Source organism: Pholcus phalangioides, unplaced genomic scaffold (genome assembly GCF_987345545.1).
Source record: "Pholcus phalangioides strain wild (caught in Gottingen) unplaced genomic scaffold, Ppha-v1.0 ptg000011l_1, whole genome shotgun sequence".
Taxonomy (NCBI): Eukaryota; Metazoa; Arthropoda; class Arachnida; order Araneae; family Pholcidae; genus Pholcus; species Pholcus phalangioides.
Window position 1 is genome coordinate 50348440 of NW_028301604.1, and position 24881 is coordinate 50373320.

The 24881-nt window shown below is 35.3% G+C and overlaps 1 protein-coding gene across 2 annotated transcripts in view; it reads left to right on the forward strand.

Annotated features, from left to right (window-relative positions):
* Nucleotides 1-24881, forward strand: part of jar (Myosin heavy chain 95F jaguar) — a 396549-nt gene that overhangs the window by 347987 nt on the left and 23681 nt on the right. For both annotated transcript variants that reach the window (XM_089239616.1, XM_089239618.1), the window contains one exon: nucleotides 15562-15693. In XM_089239616.1, coding sequence (XP_089095742.1) covers nucleotides 15562-15693 — 132 coding nt within the window. The remainder of the gene's footprint in view (nucleotides 1-15561; nucleotides 15694-24881) is intronic.

Sequence of the window (24881 nt, forward strand, 5' to 3'; positions counted from 1 at the left end):
GTAAGCAAAAATTATCTTAAATAGACTGGTGTGAAAAATTTTATGACAGCCTCTCTTTCAAACAAGGTGTCAAAAGCCTGAAACACCAAAAACAAAAAACAAGCTGATGAAAAGATTTTTGATAACAAAAGACAGTGCAGTTTTATTTTGAAAAGGGATGAGGGTTAACGAAAATAATCTTGTTAATTTCCCTGCTCCAATAAATATCTGCTCCAAATCCTATATTTTGCTGCTCCAAAACTGATCCGAATCCTATATTTTGCTGTTCCAAATCCTGAATTTGCTGCTCCGAATCCTGAATTTGCTGCTCCGAATCCTGAATTTTGCTGCTTCAAAGCTGCTCCGAAATGGACTTTGTCACTTCCCACCCCTGTGTTTCTGGGTAAAGGAGTAAATGTGTTTTTTTTTTGCACGGGTGTATGTTGTGTGTAAAAAAAGGGAAAAATATATATTTTTACAAATTTTTCTCTCGAAAAGCAAACAATTTCAAAACTGGTTTATTTTCTCCCTCACCCAAGGACAGTATTATTTTGGTGCCCGCCTGTAAAATAGTACTCGCCCACTTTTCTCAGTCCAGCCATAGGTGGAGAAACTTTAAGGTCTTAGGGGTGTGGCACGATGACAATTGATATACATCATATATATCTTTGACGTATCAATAAATATTGGTTTTGCCGGAGATGCCCTGGACCTCCCCCTTTCAGGGGGGGGGGGGGAGAGATCCGAAGATCTTACGTTGCGTCTATGTATACATCAGTAGGCTCTGCCATTGATGCTGGGGGGAGGGTGGATTGCCCCTCCCTCAACATATAATAATTAAAATAATTTAGTTAATTTAATAATTTGAATACTTTATTCAATTTAATAATTTGAATATTTTATTCAATTTAATAATTTAAATAATTTATAAAATCAGTAATTTAAGTAATTTTTTAATTTAATAATTTAAAATGTTAAAAATTTAATTTTATGGTTTTTAATCATTAAAGTAAATTTCTTAAAATTTGTTGGAACATATTATACAAACCTAGGTATGTAAATCAAATTTGTACTAGTTAAAAAACGTTTGAATACATTTTGTATACTGTCATTCATAGCATAATATGAATGAAAAATCCACTGGAATGTAGATGGGACAAATTCTCTCATCAAATTTTGTGTTATTTCATTTTTTTCCCTTCTTTGAAAGGGAAAAATTTTTCCCGCTTTGAAGTTTTTCCTGCTTAAATTGATTTTAAGATGGGTTGTGGAAAGCAACATGGGGGAAGGCATTGCTGCTGTTACTTTAAAAGGATGTAATGTAGTTATTCTCTCACACATAGTTGTTGATAAATTTGATAAGTTGTTCAAAACTTTTCTGGTTAGCAGAATGCGTTTGAGTTTGATTTAATTATTTCATGCTATTATGTAAAAAAAGCAATTTCAATGAGTTCTATTGAAATGCAAAATTAAAACTAAATTCAATTTCAATTCATTCAATTTGGTAATAAAAATTCATTGTCCATTTGGTCTCTCTCTCTAAAAATATTTTGGTCACTTTTAAACATTTCGGTCACTATTTGGTCACTATTTCAAACATTTTGGTCACTATTTTCACTAATTTTGAGGCCATGATCCGTGCTGACCCCTGATATTGAAATTTCACCATCCGATATATCGATTGTTGCCATGCCATAGACTTGGCTCCAAAAGGAGCCGTTGACCCAGACTTTCAATAATTAAATTGAACAAATTCAGTCAAATCTGAAATTCTAAAAAACGCCTATAATTTTAAAGACAGCTGCTTTTCAGTTTCTGAAGACTTTTCACCTGAAACACGCAGGCTAGGAGGTCAAATTTGGAGGGCTTCCCAGAAATTCTGCGATAATGGCTTGAAAGTCAAATTATTTCATAACTTTGCCCTTATCAACAACACCAATTATATTTGGGATCCCAACATTAATGACATCTCTATCTCCCAAACTCTTTCTAGAACTAACCCGCCCTTGACCTTCCCCCTCCACCCCTTTTGGTCCCACCCCGCGAGCAGCATTCCCTTAGTTTCCCATGAGGTATCTCAAAAAATAAAAATAAATAAATAAAAACCCTTCAGAATCAGAACCATAAACACAAAAAGTATAATCAATAAAATTGATTCCTTCAAATCTATCCTATTTATTCATAATTTTGATTTTCTAGCTGTCACCGAAACATGGCTAAATAACAACATCAACTTTATTTTTCAACAAAATTTTACCTCCAAACTATTCTGCTTTCCACAAAGACAAACTCTCATGGGGGCAGTGTCGCCCTCATCTTTACTAGCTCTATCCCTCTTACCGAAATCCTCCTGGATTCCAATTTAGAAATCGTTAGTGCTGAATGGCGTTCTCCCAACTGCACCACTCTAGCTATTTTTCCCTTTTACTTACCCCCTGCACCAGATATTAACTGTTTCATAGAACTTGAACCAATTCTAGATAATTTTTTTTAACTCTCACATCATAATTATTGCCAGTGATTGGAATTTACTTGGAATAGATTGGCATAAAATGCAATCCCTTTCAGGTGTTCTATATATTTTCCTCAAGTTTAATCTTGTCCAAACCATTTTTGATGATGAAGGAAAAAATTAACAAAGGGAGCTTTGTGGTCAGAACCACCATCAAAAACTAGGGAATCAGATACCAAGGTTTTTTTGGAAAAAACTATTTAGAATAAAAACTATATAAAAACTAGTTAGAATATCTAACCACTCTAGCTCTACTTCGGATCTAATAGTTTTTTCCAAAAAAACCTTGGTATCTGATTCCCTAGTTTTTGATGGTAGTTCTGACCACAAAGCTCCCTTTGTTAATTTTTTCCTTCATCACACCATTCCTTCCTTATCACTCACTATTAAACGTAATTTTGAAAAAGCCAACTTTCCTCTTATGCAAAATATCCTTCACTGATTTCATCTCCTCTTCTTATGACATTCATTCTCTCAGAAGAACAGTATCTTTCGACAAAATCAAAATTGAGACAAGCTCTGGCTGCTGTGACAGGTGCCCACGACAATGGTTGAGTTTTCTGACGCAGACACCCATACTGAAAGAATTCTTCTGCAGCTGGGGAAACAGTTACGTGCCATTTCTGATTTCACAGTTTATGACATATTCACCATCTTTTACTTCTACTGAGGTAAGAGACATTTATTTGCCTCGTATAAACATTCCGTCATTCACAGGGTCATATATAAACTGGAGCAGTTTTAAGGACCTTTACGAGTCGCTGATTCACAAAAACAAGCATTTGACGAAAGTTCAGAAATTCAGCTACTTGAAGGGCCTCTTGGATGGTGATGCAGCGGCACTGATCACACATACCAGTGTCAGAGGCTACATACATAGAGGTGTGGAGAAAATTATTGCTTCTTTTTGATTGGAAGAAGGTCATAATTTTGTCCCTGATAAAGACATTCCTCTAACAGCAACCAGTTTCTACTCCTGATGAATAAAAACTGAGACACATTGCTGATACTTCGGATGAGATTATTTGAAGTTTCTGTGCCATTTCTGATGAAGGTTGTTTATGAAACTCCTCTGATTTCACATACTTGGTATGGAACTGAATAGCTTGTCTATTCATGTTGCTCAAAGAACATTTTGCTATGAAGCTGACACCATGCTTTGCATTGTCATTTTTGACTGCTTCGATCCAATCACCATTCAATATTCTCTCATTCTAGATTGGAAACAGTTTTTTGACCATGCATTGTTTTTGTTGTAAATATGATTAACTCAAAGGGTGACTGATAGATGGCAGCACAAGCTTGATGTCGAAGAAGCATGTTGTGTTGTACGAGATAGTGAATGATGTCGGGGTAGCAATGGTGCCCGTTGTACCGCCCTCTATGTTTTTGTGTTAATTAAATGTACAAATTAGAAGTTTTGGGTGATTATTCTACAGTTTTCAAATAAAAAATACCTATGTGGAAATCATAAAACATATGCTTCATCCGGCATTGCTCACTGAAATCAAATTGCAAAATTATCGCAATTGAGCTTTCCTGATACTTTTTACGCATGACTTTCTATGAAGCGCAATTATAACATATCACACTTATGGGCTTGTATGTATTTATCAGTATTATCATGTCACTACTAAACTCTAGCAACTGACACTAAATGATCCCCGGGAGAAGACTTGGTCAAGTCAGGGGATTTTTGAACGTATATTTATTGTTTATGGATGTTATCTTATTATTTCATTGTGTTGAAACACATATATATATATCTAATGAAATACATATACAAATACAACACCACAACAGGCAAATGCCCAACGAGGTAGCTGAGAAAAAGATGCCCATAAAAATATGGATGTCATATATTTCAAAAATATAGCAACCCAATTAAAAATGCAATTAACAAAAATTGTAAACAATATATACACATGATGATATATACATGAAGTATGGATAGCTTCTCGATTTACCCCAACATGTTTATCGTATTTCTTTTTAAACGTGTCAATTGTGTTACAATTTACTACCTCCGGGGGTAAGCTATTCCATTCATTAACATGAATTGAAAATATGAATGAAATTAATTGCATTATTATTAAATGCCTTATCTCACTGGCGGAGGTACCCTTGGGTTTCCGTTCCTTCATAAATAATTCCATGATCTTGTAAAATACCCATAGACTCCCGGCAGAAAAGAGTCCTAGTCTAGTCATTTTTTACACAAATTATCTGATCTTATTTGACTGTGTGCACTGTTAGTTAATATCTGTGGTATTTTCATTATCCATTGACTAGAAAAATGTGAGATCTTGATCACGTTGTCATTTTGTTTATTGTTGTGTTGCCACTTCACAGTGCCAAAGTTTCTACTAATTTCAATGTTATTGTTCTATTATGCAAATTTGTTTTATTATTTTTTCCATTGGCCATATTTTGATACACATTTTTCTGAGATGGTCAGTCCCTAGAGTTGGGCCGTACCGCACTTCCTTTTTCAGGTATAAATACCCGTAGTGGTGATGGCTAAAACGCATTCGTTTGATATTCATTACTACTTCACTTTTGGTAATATGATCGCCTCTTGGTGAGTCGTCCGTCTATCTTGCTAGCACATGCTGTTTAAATAACTACACATTCACGGCTGCTCGGCTTGTTGCTAGCTGGTTCCAGGCCATCATGTCTTCTCATGTTAGTGTACAGTTCTAGTCATCCACTATCACACTTGGCATTGATAGTTGTCCTGGCTCTTGTCGTCTGTGCTAAAGGTTCGTCATCTGCCGTCTTGCTTGGTGCTGATCATTGTCCCAGCTCTTGGTACTAGCCATTCACTGTTCTGCTTGGAGTTGATTGTCACCTCTGCTCTCACTGTTGGGTCTACAGCTTTTGCCACACCTTCCTGCCATGTGGAACCTCGGGTTGGATTGTGACCTCACTTTCGCCAGTCAAGGTCAGTGACATCATGGCTCGTTTTGTTCGTGTATCGTAGTGAAGCTTCAACCGCCTAATCATACTGTGATATTTCATCGGACTTGCATGAATTTTGAGAAGTCTTTTAATGTTAATTCATTAATCGTAACCTAGATAATTCTTGTTGAAACTGTTAATAAATTTACTTTTGTTAAAATTCAAAATCTTCCTCCCAAATTATTTGTTTGTCTCTATGTACCTCTTGCACCAAATCATCCGGATCAGAACCTGGGTCATATTCAGGGATGTTGCAATCTCAAACTGCAATATCCGTGTAAACATTGTGGAGAAGCCTGATCAACTTCATCTTGTTGAGACTGTTGACACTGAAAAGTAATAGTGTTTGCAAAATAATTCATGCCATGTATCCATATGCAAATCAAATGAATGACGTCATCAATTTCTTTATTTGCTGAAAGCCAGCATTACTCCAATTGGTCCGAAGACAAACCTGTTCTCCTCTCCCATAAATAGTCCAGGCAGATGCTACATCGTTGCATTCATTCATTTATCCAGCATTCGCTTGTGAACAGCTTCGGGTGTAAAGCAGTGAAGCTCTTCACCATAACTTAATAATTGAGAGATTGTATTTTTCGGCACGAAATATACTGAGAAATTAAATTTTCGTTATGTTATGCTGAAATGAATATTTGGAAAGAAAAGTGAGAGATTTGTCAGGAATTGAACCTGTATCCCCTTGCATACCGAGAAAGTGTGCTAAGCTAGACACTAGTGCATCAAGAGCTAGTGCATCAGAGTCACACTATTACATTCCTTAAGATACACACTATTAGCGTGAAGCGCTGAGTGGAGACATTACAGCCTCTCTTAACTACAGCAGTTTTCACTCCAGGCAGGGGCGTCGGATGTATTTTTGATCCGTGGGTGCTCACATTGGCATAAGTGGGGGGGGGGGGAGAAGGATCTCAAAAATTTAAAATGTATTTGTAAAAAATGTATATATAAAGTGAAAAAATTAAAAATACTTTTTATGAAATTTTATAATTTTATTAACTCATAACAAAAGGCTGGACAAATCTCAGGTGCCAGGTCACCATGCCGTCTAAAAAATTGGAATTGATGCCAAATCTTTCTTATGTGTGATAAAATATTTTTTATTTGAGATATATAAAGATAATATTTGAAGACGAAGGGCAGCAAAAAATTATCAGAAATGATGTTAGCGTGTCTGCTAGCATTCAAAGTGGTCTCTAAGTACTTGGACAAGTCAAAAAATTCACTAATTTAGACATTTTGTTGGAGAAAAAATTGCTTTATTCCTTTTTTTTCTTCTTTTTTTTTATTTATAATACCTTTGTACTGTAAATAAATTGAATAAAATGAATGCATTTCATCATGGTACTAACAACGCCACATTAAAAATTTAAAAGAGATGTCAGCAAAATTGTAAGTTTCAGAGTACGTGATGAGAAGTTTCCTATAATAAACAATAATCCTAGCTTTTTTACCGATATGTTTAGTTCCTATCACCCCCTCCCGCCCCACAAAGCAGTATATGCCGAAATCTGCGACGAAAATTACCAAATGATCATAGCCATGAAGCCATGTCTATAATATATATACGCAGGCGACCAAAACGAAAGGGCTTTCAAAGCTAGACGATCACTTCCCAGAGCCGCATTTAAATACTACGGCCGGGGCAAGCATGCATCCCCCCTTAATGTAGTTCGAAATACATCGTTGAAAGGAGAATTCAGCGCTCTTTCTGATCAAGCGCCCCGGGCATAAAACATGCACGCTTTTTGGCTTTGGGGGGAGGGGAAGTCAAAACCCTAGGCCTGTGGGTTCCCTGTCTGGAAAGAATTTTAAGCTATTGCTCTATTAATAAGTCAAAATGTAACTTACTAAAATTATTACTTTTTATTCCATTTTAAAGTATTTTTACTCCGTTTTGCGGCCCCTACAATTTAGAGGCCTGGTGCAGCTGCACCTTTCGCACTTGCCTAAATCCAGCACTGATTTCAATCCCTGCATACTCTGCTGAAATGAAGTGGTTGAATAAAACCAACAACAATATATATATAAATTCTTTTATAGTGTGAGTAAGTGGATGTATTGAGGAATTATTTAAATTAACATTATTCAAAAAGTAATATAATACACATGCACACACACTCATCAGTGGCGGATTAAAGTCGGTCGAGGCTCCTGGCGTAAAAGAAAATATTAGGCCCCTTAAATTAGAGAAAAGTGTGAAATTTGGTTTTTTTCTGGGTCCTTTTGAAGTCGAAGCGTCCGGTGCGCCCACTGTTAAATTCGCCCCTGTTACCCATACATAAAAAAATTCTTTTCACCATATAGTGCAGTTTTTTGTTAAAGATACAAAGGCCACAAAAAGTGTCCAAAGTTGGCTTAAAAAATGCTCATAAAAAATATGGATGTCTAAAAAATATGTCTAAAAAAATATATATATAATATGCAGCGAGATATCTCGCCTCCTTATAGTCCTCACATTAAAGAGCTAAATTATTTTTGTGAAGTTGATTTCTCAACTGAACACTTTTCCGTATATTATATATCCCAATCCCTTAATTTTCACCGCGAAAAGCGTCGGAGAAAAAACCTGGGGCCCGGGACAGTTCTCGTCATTTTTTTGCTTTTTCATGTTATAAATTAACTACAGAAGGGGTTCGTGAAAGATCTCGGCCTGGTGGCCCCGCTCCAGGATGTGGGGGCCATGGATATAGCATTTGTAGAGGTTTGGCGATTTTTGCTGTGCTGCTTGAAGGTTTAAGCATTGCTGTATCTTATTTACAGCAGGGCATTTTCATTAAACAAATTATCAGTGTTTTCTGCGTACGCGGGATAATACATGCTGCATACATGTGACAAATATACGCCGTATTTTTCCCTAAAAATTAATTTTAATGAAAATAACTGCAAATAAGATAACAATATAAATTTTTAGTTTTGTATAATTTTGGCTGTACCTTGCCACCTAAAAATCTGTAAGAGAATTTCATCATTACTTTTCAGACAATTATCATTCGTAGGCCTTCGTTAACTCACTTGAACTACAGTCGAATCCCGTTATAGCGAAAATCTCGTTTTAACAAACACTTTTCTAATTCCTCTCCTAAGTTTACATATTACAATGCAAAAACCTGGGATTCCTTTATAACGAAATTTCGTTATAAGAAAGTGATTTCTCCTTTCTCTTGGAGTTCGTTATAACGGAATTCGACTGTCTATACCTGGAAAACTTCGAAATCGATTCCTTAGAACAGTGGTTTCGAACCCGGTGCTTCGCAAAGCCCTTGGGGCTCTGTGTGAGCTTCCTAGGACCTCCACAACCGCTCGAGAAAAATAAAATCAGTAAATTCGATAAGTGAAAAAAAAAGAAAAAAGAATGGGTTCCTCCATATAAATTATACGCTAAAAAGGGCTCCTTGAGTCAAATAGGGCTCCAACATAGAAATTATGCACTGAAAAGGGCTTCGCGAGTCAGAAAAGGATGCTTTATTGGAAATCCGGTTTTTGATTGTATTTTTTTTTTTTTTTTTTGAATGAATACTTTTTTGACTGCTTCATGCGAGAAAGCTTAGTAAATAAATAGTTATTTAATAGTAAAAATTTTCAACTGCAGTAGAACCTCGATTTTCCGGAATAATGTTGGAGAACAAGGTCACGGATATCTAAGAACCATAGTTAAACATAACAGTAATCACAAAACAGTTCAAATAAAATACAACCTCAGAGAATAAAGTTCGGTGAATAGTCCTGTAACATTAATGTAGATGAAATGTTAACGAAAGTTACCTTACTATCCTTCAAAATAGTCACCTCCCATTACTATGCATCGCTGAGATCTCCTATACATGTCCTGGAAACTTTGCAAGAAGTCTTTTGGGATGGAGTTCAAAAGCCTCGTCACGTTTCGTTGGATGTCAGGAATATCGTCAAATCTCTTTCCTTTCAAAGTGAGTTTGAGTCATGGGAATAGGAAGAAGTCTGGAGGATGGAAATCTGGTGAGTATGGTGGATGTTCAATTTGCACCACCCCCTTTTTTGCCAGGAACTGTTTGACGATATTGGCTGTGTGAGGGTGAGCATTGTTGTGAACAAGAAACCATGAACCTTGTTGTGCGTACTGAGGTCGTACCCTGCGTAGACGGTTCATGAAACAGGTCAAAATTTCAATGTACCTTGCAGCATTCATCGTCGTTCCCTCAGGTAGAAATTTCTTGTGGATTTCCCTGTTCTCAGTTAAAAACCAACGCACTAAACAAGCACTTTGTAAAACAAGTCTTTCACGGAACACAAATGACGCTCAACTGAACAACGGTGGCGGCAGATGGTCAACACCTGCCGCTATGCATGTGCAGCATTTTGCTTTGTCAGTGTTGCCAGATCGACCGTTCTGACTTCATTCACCGATTTTAAAATTTTTGTTGAGTTTATCAAATCGATCAATGCAATTAAAATTCAATAAACATTATCATCGAAATTTGTAAATTAATTTGGTTACTTTGACAAAACTGATTAGATGCCTTAAATTATGTTTCTGTACATAACATTTCAGATAAGTGATTCCGTTTAAAAATATTTTAATCAAATTTTGATTGAATTTTTCAACATTGGGAATACAGCAGAAATTTATTCAACAAAAACGAATGGTGATTCAAAGTGAGCTTAATGAGAGTTTTAGAAGATAAGACCAAAATTTGTTACCTCCACAGTGAAGAGCATTTTTCGTGTTCCATCAGCTCTCCTATTAGGTCAGTGGCTCTAAAACTTGTCACCCGTGGCTCCCTTGTCCATTTCATAATTCAACTATGCCCCTCTCCCACAGAATATAGTTCAGTATACTGTACATAGGACGTATATACAGTAGAACCTCTTTTTTAATAGCATGCTGCGCTTGCGTTTTTGATACTGTCGTGAGCGTGACTCAGAAAAAAATTCTAAAAATTTATGAAATGGTAAAAAACATATATGCAGAGCTGCAACTAGATGTTTGGTCACCCGGGGCAAGTGCTCATTTTGGTGCCCCCTTGTAACATAGGCGGAGATTGACTTGAAAGTCTCGGGGGGGGCAAGGTCATTATTGCTGGGGGGGGGGCCACGATGATGATGATGTCAATTCATCTATACATATGTACATTAGATCAGTCGACTCCACGTTTGACGCTGGGGGGTCGTGGGGGGCATTACGCCCCCCCCCCCCGTATCTCCGCCCATGCCTTGTAATATTGAAGGAGGGATTTGAGAATAAAATTTGCACCCCCCCTCTGGTCCAGCACCCGGGGCACGAGACCCGCCTGCTCCCCCCCCCCCTTCCCTAGTTGCAACCCTACATACATGATACTGCTTTATCCGGCTGGAATCAATAAGTAAAGAACAATTCATCTCAAATTTTGAAGTGCCAAAAAATATATTATTTAGTTAGGTTTTTGAATTAATTTTTAAAGAGTCTGAAAAACTATTAACCATAGTCTAAAAAATATATACATATAAAAGAACTTATAAAAATTAATTAATGTAATTAACTCCAAAAACTAAATTTCATAAATAGAAAACGTATTACAGTATCTAAGGGGGTGCAGGAAGGTAAATCGTATTGCACTGGGGGTGCAGAATGGAAAAAGATCAAGAACCAGTGATATAGATATTTTATCCATATAAAAGAACTACTTCAAAGCATAAATAGGCATACAAATCAATATCTCCAGCTAAGTGTGACGCCCCTAGGAGCCAGGACGCACACTTTGAGAAACACTGCAGTAGGCCATCCAAAGCCCCTCTTTTAGATACTTCCAAAAATTAAAGTATTTTTTTCAAATTTAATTTTTACCTTGAATTTTCTCTTGCAGACATTCCTTACAATTTCTAAAGGAAACAAGCAACAGAAGATCGAAAGTAGTTTCAAAATCAGTAATCAACTTAAAATAACCTTTTTTTTTTTTAAAAAAAAAAGAAGAAAGGACAAGATACTGAAAAGGGCCAGCATTTGATAATTATGTTCAACACATTAAAATGCTTTGTAATACTTGGGTACCCTAGTTTCTTAATCTATTCCAATACACAGTATTTGTCTATTTACTATATCTATCAAATATGTTCATAAAATTAATAAAATATATTTTATGGCAACAATTATTATTATAAAGGTACCAATATTACGTTTGTTATGAATGGTTAGCGTTTAAAAAATTCAGTAAATCAGCTGAATAAATGATTAAACATTTTTGATTAATCCCTAAAAAAATTTTAATGGGATTGCGATAGCCATCCTTCGAATGTTGCTGCCCGACTTGTGCAGTGGTAAAATGCTCGTCTTCCACTATGAAGGTTATCATCGAGGTCCATGGGTTCGAATCCGGGCATAGAACATCAGAAGCAAGTTCTTTACCTGGGGCGACCACCGATGGATGGTGCCTTCATTTTCGACCCAACTCCACTGGCTGGAAATTGCTGTATGGCGATATATGACTGGAGTTGGTGTGCGGTGAAGTAGTAGCCATCAAAGAGCTTCTTAATACATCCATTGATGTTTGTCGTAAAAGCTCAAGAACATCCGTATAACATGTGGTATCCAAAATGCCCCCAAAAATTTAAGAAAAATTGTTAATGAAATATCACTTACCAAGATTAAATTGTGGTCGAGATACCGATATATATGATATGCTCGCACTACAACAAATTGTGTAGGAACACTCTCAACGATGATAAAAAATAGATGACTGTCTGATTATGCCCTCCTTCTCTTATAAATATATGCACCACTTTCCTATATCCTACGCAAAAATTTATCATACCTCCATACACAACCATTTGTCGGCTTTTACTTTTTGGAGTACACTTCAGTAGTGTGAGGTTGTTTGTCTCTTTCACGAACTATCCTTTTGGGAACAGCCATCCACATGTATTATGCCCTGTTTTTCCTTATGGTGGGGCCTTTTTCTGGATACCATAAAAACGTAAGTGTGCTGGAATTGCCTGGAGATGTGACAATCACCAGACAAACATTTGATTATCATGTGAAGTTTGTACATGAAAAAAATGGTTCAGTTTGGGTGTCTGAAAGAAGTTTCTGGGAAGTTCACACGCCTCCCCGGAAACATCAGAGGTTTCCAGGGAGGCGTGCGTACTACAGCCCATACAAACATCTGGTTATCTAGTGTATATATACTCTGTATGTTATACCCAAACGACAATCAATGTTGTCTCGCTCCGGGCCAGTCGTATTCCCAGCGACGTTCATGCTAAAATCCAATTTAAAACATCAATAGTCAAAGCACCGCTGTAAGAAAGCAAAATTCACCTTGGGCGCATTACCAGAGGAGTGTACACAATCATGGAAGGCTGCTCAAGAAGAAATAAAGAAAATATAATAGAAAGCGATTAGCGCCCCGTCTACTAGGGAGGCAAGCGAATTACCCACCCATTCCAGAGACAAGTGGGGGGGGGGGGTGCTATTGCCTACTAAACAATAAATATCTATAGCCGGTCGTGGTTCAGCTATTCAGTTTAAAAAAAAGTGGAATTCCCTTTACTAAAGCTGTTTCAAAACATCCCCAACTCAATGCTAAAATAGCGTTTGCTGCAGGCAGAGTGTTTAAGTAGATGTATATGTCCACAAAGCAATTTCTTTGTCGCCACTAGAACTACAGTGACAGTAAACAGAAAGGAAAGAAAAATTCCACATTTTTTTTTTTTGCGGTGCCCCTTTTCTCTTGATGTCCTAAACACGTGTTCATTTTGTTTTTTTCCTTTGCTAAAAGGAGAAAACATACAAAAAGTTTTCCCTTTCAGTTTTTTTTTTAAATTGTATTCTACACTTGGGACAAAAATCAGAAATCTACATAGGAGATTTTTATTTCTGAATCTATAATTCTGTGGGTGCTCCGCCCCATCATACAAAGGACTGTTAGTGCTCGAGCACCCACAGCACCCCTGGCTCCGACACCACTGATTCACCACTGTTTTTTTGGCCCGAAATATACAGAGAAATTGAATTTTCTGGATGTTAATGCCAAATGAATAATTGGAAAGAAAAGGGGTTTGTTTTTTCCAGGAATCTGCATTCAATGTCTCCACTCAGTGCTTACGCTAATAATGCGTGTTATGAGGAATTGAAAAGTGTGTCTCTAGTGTATGATTAGCACACTTGCTCAGTATGGACGGAGACCCAGGTTTGATTCCCAGAGGAGACAAATCACTTTTCTTTTCAAATATTCGTTTCGGCATAACAACCATAAAATTTAATTTCTCAGTATAACTTACTAACTTCATGTGATGTTGTTCTAGTCCCCTAACCATGTTTGATTACTATTTTTAAGTGAAGTGCTTCATACTACTCCGTCTGGTCTGGGTAATCAGTCAATAAATTAATTCATTGATGACTTCATAGAGCTATATTAGTGATAAAGTGGTTGATAGGAGTATTGCATGTCCTGCGGTGATGTGATTTATGTCTGCTTGTTGATGACTCAGTCTCCCACAGTTCTCTTGTGGCTACGTGTGAATAGTGATGGACATAGTCATAAATTGGTGAGATCATCGAGATGATCTTCTGTGTCTTCATCTACTAGCATCCCTGATGCTACGTCTTCAATGTGCTGATCTTCAACAGTGATCGTGAACTCTTGCTGATCAATGTGGATAGTTTCCACGATAACAGTCCAACTCTGTTGAGAAATCGTGGTGGTTTCTCCGATTAATAGAAATGTCATCAACGTAAACTGGTTAGAACGTTCTTTTGTTAAATGTTGAGATCATGGTTAAATTGATTTTTAATAATAATACTGAATTAATAATAAGTTAATGTAATTTAATCATATGAATTATGTGTGAATAAATGTTCTTGAACTGAAATTCTCCAATATTTTTCTTGAATTTGCCTGAAGACTTATTTAATGGATGTATGAATCTCGGGAATTAACTGACAATTATGCTACACAGTTACTATACAAAATTTTCGAAACACTTTGTATGCAGTTACGATAAGGTCGCAGCAATGTGCTCTTTCTCACAGACTTGCAAATTCTTGTTTCTCCCCAGCAGTTTCTATGGTTTTTGTGTTCCATTGTGAGATTTATGGATTATCAATATTTTAGATGCTACTAGTTCCTAATTTACATTCTTTATTTCTCTTTTTGAGTAAAAAACGTTTTTGCTTTGTTATTTTTTTGCTTTCGATCAGATGACAATCGTTATGATTTTCCAGGTCCTGTTGTCAGAAATTTCCATGTTTAGAACAAAAGATAGGCTATTTTCCCCTGACTTTTTTTTATTAAATTTTTTTTACCTTACTTTAAAATTTCAGGTTTTTCTGGTTTTCCCTGACTTATATGAACCCTGTTAATGGTTCTGTGGAACAATCTTATAACAATCGAGGTTCTGTGAGAGCTTTTATGGGGGAAACCTCGGATTTAGATGACAAATATCCATGCCAGTCCAAATTATACAGGACATGTCATAAAAATGTACAAATCTATGAGGAAATATGTTCTACAAAAAATGGACATGGAATGGTCAACATCATCTTGGATTGGCTGATGTGATAGAACACTAGGAAAAATCAAGTTAAAAGAACATAAGTATTCATTCGGTTTGGTCTAATCTTTCCAAATAAATACCCTACTCTTTTAGATTATTTCTAATAGTTGTGTTTTATATGCTTGTTCGAGATGATTTTATCCATTCAATGTTCATTCGTGTCATATACTTTTTTTTATTTCAAAAATTACATCTTGTTTTACCACTATAATTTTTTGTTCATTTCAGAATATTATTTAAATTATTAATGTTTTTAAATTTAATGTTTAGTTCAAATAATGAATTATAAATTACATGAACATGTGCTGCGGAATACATTTGAATTTTGTATGCATATATTATATTTGTGTATCAGAATGTATTTGTATTGCTTTTTTCCCTGTCCCAGCGTTCTTCATCACATCATAAATTACTGGTTTTACTGTGTGCCCATTGAGATATAATTTTTTCTTTCTCTATTTTCGTTCAAATATTGTAAAATATGTAATTTAACTGAAAATTTTAATTTTTATAGTTTTTTGTAATTGACTGGGGACAACTAAATTATGTTGTTTTTTTCTTTATGTTTTTTAAACATCCTACAGATTTGGATCTTCTTGAGGCATGTAGAGAAGAATTTCACAGACGTTTAAAGGTTTATCACACTTGGAAATCAAAAAATCAGAAAAAAGGTTGCATGTTGGAAGAAAGGGCTCCAGAGTCAGTGATAGCATCTGGTATTATTATTTTTTTAATTAAATTGAAAACATTAGCACAAATTATTTCACAAATGAAATTCCATCAAGAAAAACTTGAGTTCACTGAATTTCATTCAGATTGAACATTCATGAGAAAAAATTAACTTCATATAAATATCTATATAGAAAAATAATAATCCTTTGCATGATACTAATGCATTGAAGGAGAAAACCAACAAGAAAGGCAAATACAGTAGAACCTTGATTACTCGATGCTGCAAAAGTATCAATGAGCATGTTGACTTAAGCAGATGTCAAGTTCGTGAGGTTTCATTTGATTTCTCCCTCCCAATTTTTAAATTGATTTTAAAAAATTATCTATTTTTTTTTTTGAAAAGTTTCAGAATAATCCCGAACTATGGTGAAAAAAGCATAAGTGTATCGAAATATCTGTTATTTGTAAATGAGCAGTACGATTGCCGAAAATTAGGAAAACTTCTATTTTTTTTAAATTAGAAATTTTGATCTAAGAAAAACTTTTTTAGCTTATTCAGCCATCTTTCACTCAAAAATTTCAGATATCATCTGCGCTTATTGGTGACTTTATAGTTCACAGGTTGAGTCTTTCCAGGATCTAAGCAGTTTTTGAGAAAACTATTCGGTACAATTATAATCAGCTTGTGTTTTTCCAACCAACAAACAACAATGAAACGAAGAATTGTTAAAATATACAAGAGAAATGTCGTGAAAATTTTTTAACTGGTCAGTCTACTGGAAATTTTGAAAAATTAGTTGTGATTGCACATCACGAATCATAGCCAACTTAAGCGGGATTTAGCTATTTTTTGTCGAGTCAAAGTGATTTCTCTCCATTGAATTTAGTATTATGTCAACCACAAGAATAATAATTGTCAAGTTATCTGTACATTGAGTTTTATCAAGGTTCTATTGTGGCAAAGAAAAAGCCATTGATTCCTCACATGTTTCAAGGTAAATGTATGTAAGGTACACCATGGTAAGTGGAACAGCTATTTGTATTATTGCAAATTCAACTGATCATCTATGTTAAAAAGGCAACACAACTTCTTGAAAATGTGAGAGTATATTTGTTAAATAATGTTCTTTCTACAGACATTGTTTTAAACTAATTTTCTTCACAGTGTACTCTATCAAGATTAATATCATCAGAGTTGCCAGCTTTTACGGATTGTCCGTAGTTTCTATGGACGACTGAAATAAACTTTGGAGCTATGAGAGATAATCTCAATGCTATGAAAATCGGTTTTTTTAAAAAAAGATAATTTTTTAGTTTTTGCGGTATTTTACTTATTTCTATTATTATTTTAAATCACACCATAATGATGAATTTGTATATGCATGTGAGAGAGTTCGAGAGAAGACAAACTTGGAACCGATCAATTTTGTCTGTGTGCAGAAGGCAATCTGCAAATCATGGTGTTCTATTTGATTCCCAAATGTGCAAAAACGTGTTTTTCATCAAAATCTACCCACGTTGTGGGTTAAAAATGTGTTTTTGAGTGGCTCAGATTGGCAGATCTGAACCTGGTTTCATGTGCATGGTCGAGCTCGTGGAACTAGTGTCAGAAAGACTGTTTCACATGGGCAGAGATACGGGGGGGGGGGGGCGCATGAGACCATGGGGGCAATACCCCTAGCATCAAAGGTAAAGCCTACTGATCTAATGTATTTGCATATATATAAATTGACATCATCATGATGGCCCCCAGCAATTATTGTGCCCCCCATACATTCAAGTCTATCTCTGCCTACTCTGTTTCACTGTAGAAGTTTTGATATGAAGAATTAGGGGTGGGGGATAAGGTTGCTCTAAACATCTATATATACAGTCCACAAGGGCGTATGCAGGTTGGAATTGCATTAAATATTCATGAATTGTGAAAGAACTCTGCGACCTCAAACAATTGCTTTGGAAAGGCCTGAGCCCTCCAAGTTTCAGTGACTATGAAGTGCTGTATTTAAATGAACTTTGAATTAGATAAAAATTTGAAAACAATTACATTTTTGAGGTTCTTTTTATTGTACTATGATTATGTTGTCCTGTGGGACTCCCCCCCCCACCCCTAACAATAGCAAAGCTAAACATTCATCACTCCCGACATGCTTCAAGCCAATGTCATCATGACAGTATTATTCTCAGTTGAATGCTTCAAAAAAATTCAAAAAATAGTGATCACAATTGATAAAGTATAAACTAAAGGAAAAATTTCATTGGAACCATAAAAATCCCAAAAATTTTATTATTCTCTTTTACAAATCTAATTAACAACTTTAGTATGTTCTTGTGTAGGGAAAACTCACAGTGTTAATTACTCCCTCCCCCCTCTACACATTAGATAGCATTATATGAGGACAATAAAAAGAGGAAATGTGAATTCCTCATACTGTCAAACTTGGGAGACGATGGAATTGTCAGAACTTGATCACTTCTAATCATACTTTTGGCTTCAATGTTAGGCCATTGAAAAGTAGATGAAATAGCAATTCTTTTTACAAATTTTGCTTCCTAACAAATCTAAACTTTGTTTAGTTACCTTACAAACATCTTTTTTGACTTTTTATTTGTGAGCTTAACCAGAACATGGTCATCAGCCTTTGCTGCTGATATGGGTTGTGACACTGTGAACTTTCATTCTTCTCTATTTCTTGATGCTCATCTCTTAAATATATAGAAGAATCTTGTGCTGACTCCGGAGCTTTTATCTCATCCTTCAGTTTAGTACCATGGTTGATGAAGCCAATGCAAGTATGCTGACATTAAGTGTAAATTCACTGAGTTTCACTTGCCCCAGTTCAAGAAATAGGTGGGAAAAAAGTAGAACCCCCCTTAATATTCTTACTTTACTTTAAGAAATATCATTATATTATAATGATACATTGAGAAACAAGAAAAGGTGAACATGACTGAAAAATCGACATCAGGTCAATCCAATCTTTCAAAAATAGTAGAAATGGAAAGAGCACAACAGATCACAAACGTAACTTCTTTATGTGAAATCTCCTTTTTTGAGGTATCCAACTATCTCTCTGGTCACTTTTCTTGCAAATGGTACTAGAGCGAACTTTAATAACATTTTTTGATAGAAAGTATCCCAAAATGATGAAAGCAATAATAAATTTTTGATACTGTCATTTTCTATGAAAAAGTCATTTCTATCTCAAATTGTTACTAAAATTCATATGATATTCCAAACACGATTGCAAATAATTCTATGAATGGAATGATACAGGTTATGAATTAAAAGTTAAAGGATTGTGTGATATGGTCATAAGTTACTCAAATCTGTTGATGTATGTGTGAAAATTTTTTGGAAATTTTATTCTACATTTCACCTATAAAACACTGTAATTAAAGAAACATGTGATAGACCTTAGATTTCACTTCATAATCTCGGCAATATATAGCAGAATATCCTATTAAAATTTTGTAATGATATAATGAACAGATTTTGAAAAATCATGTTTCAAACTCAGGTAAAATGTCAAAAATAACATTCTTCATTAAACGTGTTTAAAATTTTTATTCATGGGTTACTTGCATGCAAAAATGCAACACTCTAAAGTGGATATAACTTCGGTTCTGAGCGCCATTAACAAAACAAGGCCTTTTTTGGAATCACAAAGAATAAGGCTTTCATAAAAAATCAATATTTTCTTCTAAAATGACGTTTTCAACACAATCAGATACCTTAACCATGCATAAGCAACCAGCGGACCAAGCACACTTTCATGAAAAATAAAGTAATACAAAAATATAAGTACAAAAGAAGAATTCTTCCTAGGACAATTCCCAATAGCTAACTGAATTTCATAAATCATATTGAGTTCCATTTACTCCGGTGTACCTTACTCGTAATCTAGACACTGTGGTGAGAATTAGGCTGAATGCATACAAGCAAGCCTGAAGCTACATACTTATCGGTTGCTTTCAAAACCAATTATTTGGTTGATATAAATATTCTTAACATGTTGCTCCACCACTCATAACTTAACACACTTAACTCATGTTTATATAATCATACATAGCCAGTGCGATGGGTACATCGATTAATAGGTGTCGATTTATTTACGTGTTTAGTGGGAGATGTTAACAAGCTCGAAGTTTTTATTGAGTAAGAAAGATGAAATAATTGTGTTAAACATATTATTTGATAGCTTAAAAATACATACATTCTCTCTCTCTAATCATCGAAAATTCATATTTTATAATGTGAAATTCTGTGTTTGTGTGGTCACAGTACCATAGTTAAATTGAGCATTTGTTCTTAGTTACGACATAAAATCAATGAGGAAAATCTGTGTACATAGTAACTCCTCCAAAAACGTCAGCCGAGTAGCAGAAGATAAACACCAGCTACCACTTGTCTTAGATATTTCAGAAATGAAAATTAATATTTTAATTGAAATATGTAAGTGAAGTTTCATGAATCTCTGAATTTAACATTATACAACCAGTACAAATTAATACCTCAATTTTAAAACAAAATACTTCAGTTTAATAAAAATTAGAACTTCAAAGAGTGACTTACTTTTGGCACTAATGAGACTTTTGTTGTTTTCTGCCCGTTATCTCGCTATTCCTGGGCTGAATCAAAGTAACAACCAAACGGAGACAGTCAAAAGTTGAAAAGTTGTAAACGGTTTTTTTGTTTTGTTTTGAGCACAGTCATAGTAGAAAAAGCCATTTCAGAAAGATACGTGGTTGAAAAACAAAGAATAATTCTCATCACCACCTCATGCAAATTTGGAAATTTGTTTTTCACTTTTATCCAGAATTTTGTAAGGCTAGTAGAATTATAAGTACTTTCCAATTCTTTGTCGGATGACGATTCAATTAGTTCGAGGGTTTCTTGATAAGAAAGGGCTGCTTTTTTGTATTCAACAAAAAGATTCACAATCCACGTGTATTTTTTCCTTGGGTCCTCATGTTCAAACAACAATAGCAACATTTTTAAATGCGATTCAATGACAGACAGACATGACCGCTGACCGCCCAGAGAGACCATCTTTGCGATTCAATAACATCTGGAATAAGGGTTCTTGAATGCAAGTCATCTTTCATAACAATCTGAGTATGACTGAAACATTTCATAATTATTTTCACCAATCATTTTCAGCCAGTTTGAGTTACTTTTTAAATGATTCAACGTTATTCCAAGAATGAAACATCGTTGTTTCTGATCCTTGAAGTTTCAAATTCAACTCATTTATGGAAGAAAATATGTCGCTGAGGTATGCCAACCTGGCTACCCACTTCTTATCTTGAAAGAAGTGGTACATAATCACTTTATTTACCAATAAGGAACAATTCAACTTCCTTTTGAAGTTCATATATCCTCTTCAGAACTTTACCTGGACAGTCAACAAACTTCCGAATGAAAAAGTAGATTTTTGTGATCGGTGCCCATCTCATTGCACAACTGCACAATACTCTCAACAATTTAGTATTCAAAGTATTGTTTTTTTATGAAATTAACTATTTTAATTAATTGCAACAGGACTTTGTTAAGTTCAGGAATAATTTTTTTAGAAGCCAGGTTTTGCCTTTGAATGAAACAAATGCGTTGATATTAAGTTATTTTCACTCACCATATCCTTGATTCTAGCCACTAAACCTGAATGCCTACCCGTTAGATTTACAGCACCATCAGTGCAAACTCCAATGCAATTTTGCCAATCCAGTCCTTTATCTTTCATAAAATTATCCAAAACTTTGAAAATTTCATTGCCAGTTGTGTTTGCAGCTAATTCCGAAACATTCAAAATGTCTTCCTTCACGTCATTATCAACGTGATCAATAAATCGAACGTACATGAGCAAAATGCTATGGTTTTGGACATAAGTGGATTCATCCAGCTGTATTGCAAACAATTTTGACATCTTAATTTTTTCTAAGAGTTTCATTTCTGTGTCTGGTGCCATGTCGGATATGTGCCTTTCTATGGTATTATTTGACAAAGGAATGCCTTTCATTCTATTTGCCGCAGACTGGCCTAACACTTCTCAGCAAGCAGTAATCAAAGAAGGCTTGATGAGTTCTTCGCCAATAGTATATGGTTTTTTGCATTTGGCTATTTGTAACGATATCAAATATGATGTCGTTAATAGTGAATCGTCAGTCATTAAAGTATGAGAAATAATTTTTTTTTCTGCTTGAAGAGCACTTTTTTTGTGCGAAAGAAGTCAATAGGTTTTTTTGGCAAAATCAGTATGTTTCGTGCTGAGATGTTAGATGAGACACGATGGCTTCATGGCTTCATTTGCCAAAACAGTAGCACAAATAACACATTGATGTCTTGGCAATTGGTCGGAGTCAGGGCAAAGAATAAAACCAAGTTTCAAATAATCGTCATTGTATTTACGGATGAACGCTGACTTTTTTTCTGAGTGACACTAGTCTAATGTATAGCAATACGGGTCAGTTATGTCATTCATTTTCTGTGAAGTATGTACATTCCTCAAGTTAAAGCATAATCACTGGAATCATTACTGATATAGTAACAATTATTAAGGATAAGAATTTTTTAGTCAATCAGAATAACATATGTAAAGAAACTATGCCAATTTTTGAGAAAGCACATTATCAACTGAAGAAGCTGTTAGAGGTGGAAACTTTGCAGCAATTTTGAAATGGAATCCCCAGGCTTATGACATTTGTTATTTATGCAGATTGAACCCGGTTTCAGAGCTGAAGTCCAACATTATTGCTTAATGAATGCTATGATGAATTGAGAAATTTGTGTACTTTTATACTAATATACATTAATGATAGTGCACCTGGTCTGCAACTCTCAATTAATTTTGACCCTCTTGTGAATGTTGTTTTTTTGTCGTGAAATACAAGCAGCTCATTTCTTTAAACCACTTTACGATCAAAGGACATAATATTGCATCCAAATGCCAGTGAAATTAATTCAAACATTCACTTTGTTTTCTTTCCTCTCTCCTGATCATACGAAGACTTGTTGCAACCTTACAATTTTTTTTCTTTTTGTTTTTTGTATACCCTGATAGTGATTTTTTCCTCACATATGATGTATCTTTCTTGTATGAGTGAAAATACAGGTAGGGTGAGGGTGAAAACAAATGTAACTTTGTATCTACATTCTTATCACCGTATCTGGTATACGATCTTACTCTTTCATTTATTTTTTTTTCTTCCCTTTTTCTAATGTGTGGTTAGGTTAGGGTACTATATTTATTGCTGATTCATCATATAGAGAGCATCAGAATTTCTTGCCAATTCTCTTGTAAGTGAAGGGGTTAATATGGAAGAGGACCAATGTATTATATCTAAACTTTCGAAGTGTACTCTCAACACATGATGATCTTTCACACAGATTTTGAGAAGTTAAGACTTTTTCAAGGACTAGATAGCAGCTACGAACCAAGATTTTAAGAGAAGGCATCAATATCAAAACAGTATTTTTTTTTTCATTGGTCAGTAACAAGTGCAGTTTTTCTCCTAAAGGTATTTTCTCAAAATTTTGATTCATACTGTTTAAGATTTAATACAATTGTACAAAATTGTACCCTGATTTATGAGAATTCGACTTCCGCAGTTATCCTTGGTTAGGCCTCAAATGTGCTGACTTTGATTGCTGCATCTATCACATAAACAAAGATGTAAACATCCTGCTTGTGGTACTTTATGTAGATTACTTATTTGTGTTTTTGAGATGTTGTGACCTAAGGTACATGTGACTTTTAATGTTGATGTATTGCTGTATCCTGATCTGAGGAGATGCTCTTGCTATATACATATATATGTGAAGTAAGATGCAAAATTGCCCCTTGCAAAGTGGTATTGTTTAAACATATAGATTCATATCAAGCAAAGGAAGACAAATTTTTTGTTTTCAGTCAGATACTTAATTTTTTAGATAGTTTTTCCTACTCTCAGTGTCTGCTGCAAGAGACCGAGATGACCAAATTGCTGATTTGGTCAGAAGCAGGAAAATAAGTCTTTCTTCAGTTTTGGCATGCCACCCACAGGGAATCTGACAGGGCTCCAGCTTGGGGACTTATGCTGATATCATTCTTATAGTATCAAGCAATACATCAAAATCCATCAATGAAACTGCCACCCGATGTCTAAAAGAAATAGAAGAATGGCTTGAAATTAATCACCTGCAACTTCAAACCAACAAGATTGCATATTTCTGGCCTTATAGAAAGAAAGGACGCCTGAAAATCCAACATGATAACCAACACATCAAAAGAACACGGAACTTTGAATATCTGGGGATCAATTTTGACGAAAAATTTAACTGGATCTACCACATTGACCAACAAGTACTTAAAGCTCATAAAGCACTCCAGTCTTTCTATAGGATTTGGGGCAGCAAGTGGGGTATTAACAGGCTATTCAGAAATATCTATTATCGAACCATCATCATCCCCCAATTATCCTATGGATCAAGTATTTGGTTTGCAAACCCCACCTGCAGAATGAAACGCAAGATGCTGACAGCTCAAAGGCAATACTTACTTTTTGTAACAGATGCATATAATACTACGCCAACTAATGAGTTACAACTTTCCACTGGAAATTTACCTTTGGACCTTCAAATAGAAGTTATATCGAAAAGAAGCCGACTCCTTCTATTAAGACACAATGTCATATGTAACGATTTCAGTCTACTAGCATCTGCATATGAAGAAAAAATAACCTCATGGCTTCATCATCCAGCCATAGATCTTCAAGATAATCAGCTCATCACTGAAGAAAAAGACATTCCAACTGCCATCAAAATATATACGGATGGCTCGAAAACTTCTAATGGAGTTGCTTCTGCTTTTGTCGTCTTTCGCAACAACGTCATCATACACGAATGGTCACAAAGGCTACAAGACTTCAACTCTGTTTTCCAGGCAGAATTGTATGCTATTCATCAGGCCATTCCCCATATACTGCATAAGAACGAACCTATTCAGATTATATCCGACAGTCTTTCTAGTATTCTCGCGCTTAGAAATAATTTTTCCCCCACCCAACTTGTACGACAAATCAGAGCAAATCTAATTGACAAGCCCAAAACTTTCATCTCATGGACCAGGGCCCATGTGGGTAATCAAGGGAATGAACTAGCAGACTCACTTGCTAAAACAGCTACTTCATCAGAAAATATGAACTCTGTTGTTTTTCCTCCCTGGTCTCATGCCAAACACAAGATACTTTGTGCAGT